Genomic DNA, 4,826 nt, shown 5'->3' with positions numbered 1-4,826 from the left:
TTCCTGGAGAATAATGAGCAGGCTTATTCCTGTTGCAGGTAGGCTGAAACCTTCTCCTTTCACAGATCAGAGTACTATAATCAGATTTCCCAGATATTATTTATTAGGAACTCTTTGGACACGTGGTTGTAACGTTGAAAGTACTCCAGCTAAGAACTCCGGCAGAAAGGCAAGCATCTGGCTTACGACTTCATCAGTCTCAGAAGTTATTAGGTGCTGTTTTGCAAGGCCAAAAAAGGCTTACAACAAGCATAGCTCAGCAGGGCATAGCTGAGTCTATAACTAGACTTCTGCAAGTTTGCATCATTAATTCTAGCTCAGACAGTTTGACCATGTACATGCACATCTACAACCAGTTTTGCAAATAGTGTGAGAGTATCTCAGCAACGTGATTTCTTACCAAAAAAATGTGCTGAAATGGAGCATTTTGGAAATTTAAGATATGAATGGCTTTGTAGGTCTGGAGCCAAGGATTGTAACCAGATGGGATATTCAAAAATATGCAAGAAAGGCCTATGACTTAGGAATTCGCTACGTTGGAGGTTGCTGTGGATTTGAGCCATATCACGTCCGAGCAATAGCTGAGGAGCTGGCTCCTGAAAGAGGATTTTTGCCAGAAGCTTCTGAGAAACATGGGAGCTGGGGCGATAGCCTGAGCATGCATACCAAACCCTGGGTCAGAGCAAGGTATGTGTATCTGAACTGGCAAGCACACCAGCATACTCCTTGCACAGTGTTACATTGGTCCGTGCGGTAGACTGGCTTAACTGATATGGATGTCTAAGTTTCACTGTAAACATTCTATGTGTTAATAGTTTTGAAGAATTACATGTGATTTGGGAGCTGAGAAAGGGGTTACAGGGCTGTAGGAGAGCTCTAGAAAGTCTCATCCCTCTTTAAAATGAAGATTTTGTCTGAATTAAGGGCGAAGTAATTAATGAAAGTTAAGATCAAAAACTAATGGGCTGCTCTAAACCAGCTCCTAATGATGAGCTGCTTACAGTGTTCTTTCAAGGATGAAAAGATACTTTTCAAGCACGTAGCATTTCATTGCATGCTTTCATTCGTACTTACGTATATAAATATAAAGTCAGTCTGTGCGAGTTAGATGACCTTTTGCAGTGGTGATTTAAGCCACATATCCTTTAGTATGGTGTGGTGCGGGAAAAAAAATCTACATTTCCTTTTCTTTCTTCAGGGCAAGAAAAGAATACTGGGAGAATCTGAAGCCTGCTTCAGGCAGGCCATATTGTCCTTCAATGTCAAAGCCAGATGGCTGGGGGGTAACCAAAGGAGCCAAGGAGCTGATGCAACAGAAAGAAGCAACAAGTGAACAACAGCTGAAGGAGCTCTTCCAGAAACAGAAATTCTAATCCACTGCAGTTGTGTAAATGTTAGAATGATTTATCTACAGACCATCTCATGCTTCACGAGGAAAACCTGTGAAGATGAGTACCCTGTTGATTTATCAGTTAATGTGTAATGAAAGAGACAAAATTCAGAAAGAATGTGATTACAGATTAAAGAGAATACAGTCAGAAGGAGGTTTGGGTTCTCATAACTGAGCTTCTGTTAGTTAGGTGCCATTAACTGGGTAGACACAGAAATACATGGAAAGTAATGATTGGAATTTCTAACATGTAGAAGAAAAGTTCAGAGGACTTTTAGGCAAGAAAAATGACAGCTAAATAACTTCTTTTTCTCAAGCTACCATGTATACAATATGTACTCCTCTGGAGACTAAAAAGCTTAAGAGATTATGCTGAATTTTTTTTAAAAATCAAATAAATTAATATGATGGAATAATATTGTATTATCTTCACACCTTAAATCATAAGAGCTCAAACAGAATAACATACCTCCAGTAAATACTTAATTTTCAACTGATCCAGATGATTTCTGGATATCTTACTGGAAACCGTTATCTCAATATAACACTTAAAGACTGAAGCTTCTTAAAAATATAACTCCTGTTTGTAAGTGTAGTAGAAGAATGTTCCTTTTTTTTTTTTTAAGCTGACTGATTCAGTCTAGTATCTTAGCTATAAGAAGACATGAAAAACCCTGTTAGGAAACAGATCAATCCACTGAAGTTAAGAAAATCCATGGACATTTGTACACTGAATTTGTTGAGGTACCCTTTTCATAGGAAGAGTATCACTACACTTGGAACCCATGAAGGACACATTTCCATAGCTTAGTTTTGTGAACTACCACACAACTTGGATTTCTCCATAGAATCTCATTCCCACCCATTCTACATTAAAGCCACTACCTTTATGGAAATATCATTCTCAAAGTTAGCGTTGAAAGCTTTTGTTGGACTACTTTTTATGTAGAAGCGTATTTAATTATTTATATCCGTGTTGATATTCTGCAGTTCAGGAAACATTTAAATATGCAGCACTTCAATGGGAAACTTCAGGTATCCTTTTCAGACTGTTACTGGTACACAGATTTTAGTAAAAGCCGCTTGCCTTCACCAAGATTATAACAGATCGAAATAGTTACTAGCTGGAAATTTTGCCTGAAAGCCAACAGTAGACAAATCAAGAAAGTGGGTATTTTAAAATGTAGATTATTTGGAAAGCATCCATGTAAGTATGTATATATGCACTACATGGGACTCCTTTCCTTCCTAAATTCTTCTGGACGATCACCCTGCAGAAAGTGGAATAGTGCAAAATCTGCAAAACAAAAAGGCCGCATCTTTGATCACCACCAAAATGAATGCAGTATTAGAGAGGTATGCGTGATAAAGTGGCTTAAAACACAGGCTGTAATTGATGAAGAAATGTTTTGAACGATCATTGTCAGTTTAGGGACCTCCTGTGGCAAAGAGTGCAGCTTGACCCTCATACCCTTTATAAGCAGCTGGACTGATTTTTTTGAAACTTTCCAAACATACAAAAATTCATACTGAAGTGAGTGAGTTCACAGTGCAGAATATTGAAGAACCATGGTATTGAAGATGACCAAATACGATTTTAAGCATTTATTTTTAGATACACAGTTTAAAAAGGATGGATTTTAACAGACACTAACAATGACAAGAAATATTTAAAAAGCTATTTGAAGCCATTCAAAACGAGAGCTGACCCAAGGGGATGGTATACAGTTCCTTTTTGATTCCTGTCGCAGGCTTGGCTTAGAAAGGAATTGACAGTGGCATGAAAACAGATTTCTGTATTCAGCACTACAGAACCCGAAACTATCCAAAAAGCCCAAACACACACTCCACTCAAAAAATTAGACACACACACACCCCCACACGCCTTCTGAGCAGCAAAGCCAACAAAGATTTCTTTCCCATTTCTTTCTGTGTAACGTCTTACGGAGGGGTAACAGAACTGTTAAGATTTGTTACATCTTTCTAATGGTTTATTACATGGCTTGTTAAGGAAATAACGCAGTCTGACAGCAGAATCCTAAGAAATTTGTTTAATTAGAAAGCCTGTCTGAAAACTTACATAGGAATTGAAAGGTGCTTTAGAAGGTCAAGTCCTGTATTTAGCACCCTAAGGCAGGATCAGCTATTCACAGAATACATTTGTTTAACCCTTTTGGAAACACTTCTAGTGATGGACCTTCCATACCAATCCCAGCCAGTCTGGTTACTTCACGCTTCTTAGCAAATTCTTCCTAATTTGAATATTCCTTGATGGGATTTAAATCCAGTATTTCTTTACAGCTCATTACAGGCATGAATAATTTATTCCCTGTTCATTCATTCTTTCCCTGTGGCCTCTGAGGTTGTGATTCGTCATAAACCCAGATACCACTTTCATCAGATCTTTTCCCAGAGCTTCCAATCAGAAGGCTTTGCTCTCTAAGCCTTTCCTCAAAGGCATAATGTCAGGACAAGAAGGATCTGAACAAACCAAAGTTCAGAAACCACAAGCTGTCTGTGCTGCACATGAGGAGGTGTCTACATTTTTAGTCAGCTCTAAAGTTTTGCAGAAGCACATGCAAAGAAAGGCCTAAAAACCTGCTGTTTAATGGTCGGTCACTGGCTTGATTTATCTGTAAAATTCAGGAAAACAAGGAGTTCTTTTGTAAAGAAGGAAATTTTGGAGTAAAGTACAAAATCACAGAAATCACAGGGGTTTCCCCTGTTCTTTTGAAAAGACAGTTTTCTAGGAATCCTACCAAATCTGAAATTTCCATATACCACAAATTTCTTCCTAAAGCGGTTTGTAGCTCATGAGTTCTTTTTCAGCTCTATACACAAATACGGTGGCAGGGTCAGTGACATCTTTTAACCTGCTTAGGTTTAAAAGAAGTGGATCCACATATTGGTCTTGTTGTACTCCATTGACTTTATAAAATATTTTGTCCCGCAATGCGTTAAATTATTTTAAATATAAGCACCATTGAAAGAGGATAGGCAAAATATTATCATAAAATAGAGTATTTCAGGATCTGGCTTTATTACAACATTCTTCATTACCTTTTCTTTAAGTTCCACTTTATTGAGGGCGATGGTACCTGGCATTAAGTTTTATCTGAGATACCAACCACCACTACATACAGTTTCATGGAATCATGATCCTAAATTTGGTCAGCGGTGTATGCCGCTGTATGTATGCAACCCCTGAGTCAGCAATCAATTACATCCCAACTTTAGGAATCTGAAGTTGGACTTCCCATGTATTTTGGCCAACTTCATCTCTCAGATCTTGCAGATCTACTAGAGCTGTAAATCTGAAAAGAAAAGCACATTTCACTAACAGGTTATGATGCAACCAGAGTGGAGGATAGTTATGAAGAAATTAATTTCAAAGAAGATTGAATAAAAGTATGTTTAACATCTGTCAGCAACATGG

At 38.0% G+C, this 4,826-nt stretch overlaps 1 protein-coding gene across 1 annotated transcript in view; it reads left to right on the top strand.

Moving 5' to 3' along the window:
* LOC104509696 (betaine--homocysteine S-methyltransferase 1) overlaps window positions 1-1,530 on the top strand; it is a gene marked incomplete at its 5' end in the record, with an annotated part of 13,672 nt that extends 12,142 nt beyond the window's left edge. Inside the window, 2 exons of the mRNA XM_010151729.1 lie at window positions 459-687; window positions 1,199-1,530. Coding sequence (XP_010150031.1) covers window positions 459-687; window positions 1,199-1,373 — 404 coding nt within the window. The remainder of the gene's footprint in view (window positions 1-458; window positions 688-1,198) is intronic.
* Window positions 1,531-4,826: the final 3,296 nt, after the last annotated feature.

This window comes from Eurypyga helias, unplaced genomic scaffold (genome assembly GCF_000690775.1).
Source record: "Eurypyga helias isolate BGI_N326 unplaced genomic scaffold, ASM69077v1 scaffold4065, whole genome shotgun sequence".
NCBI lineage: Eukaryota > Metazoa > Chordata > Aves > Eurypygiformes > Eurypygidae > Eurypyga > Eurypyga helias.
This window is presented reverse-complemented; position numbering and strand designations above follow the sequence as displayed.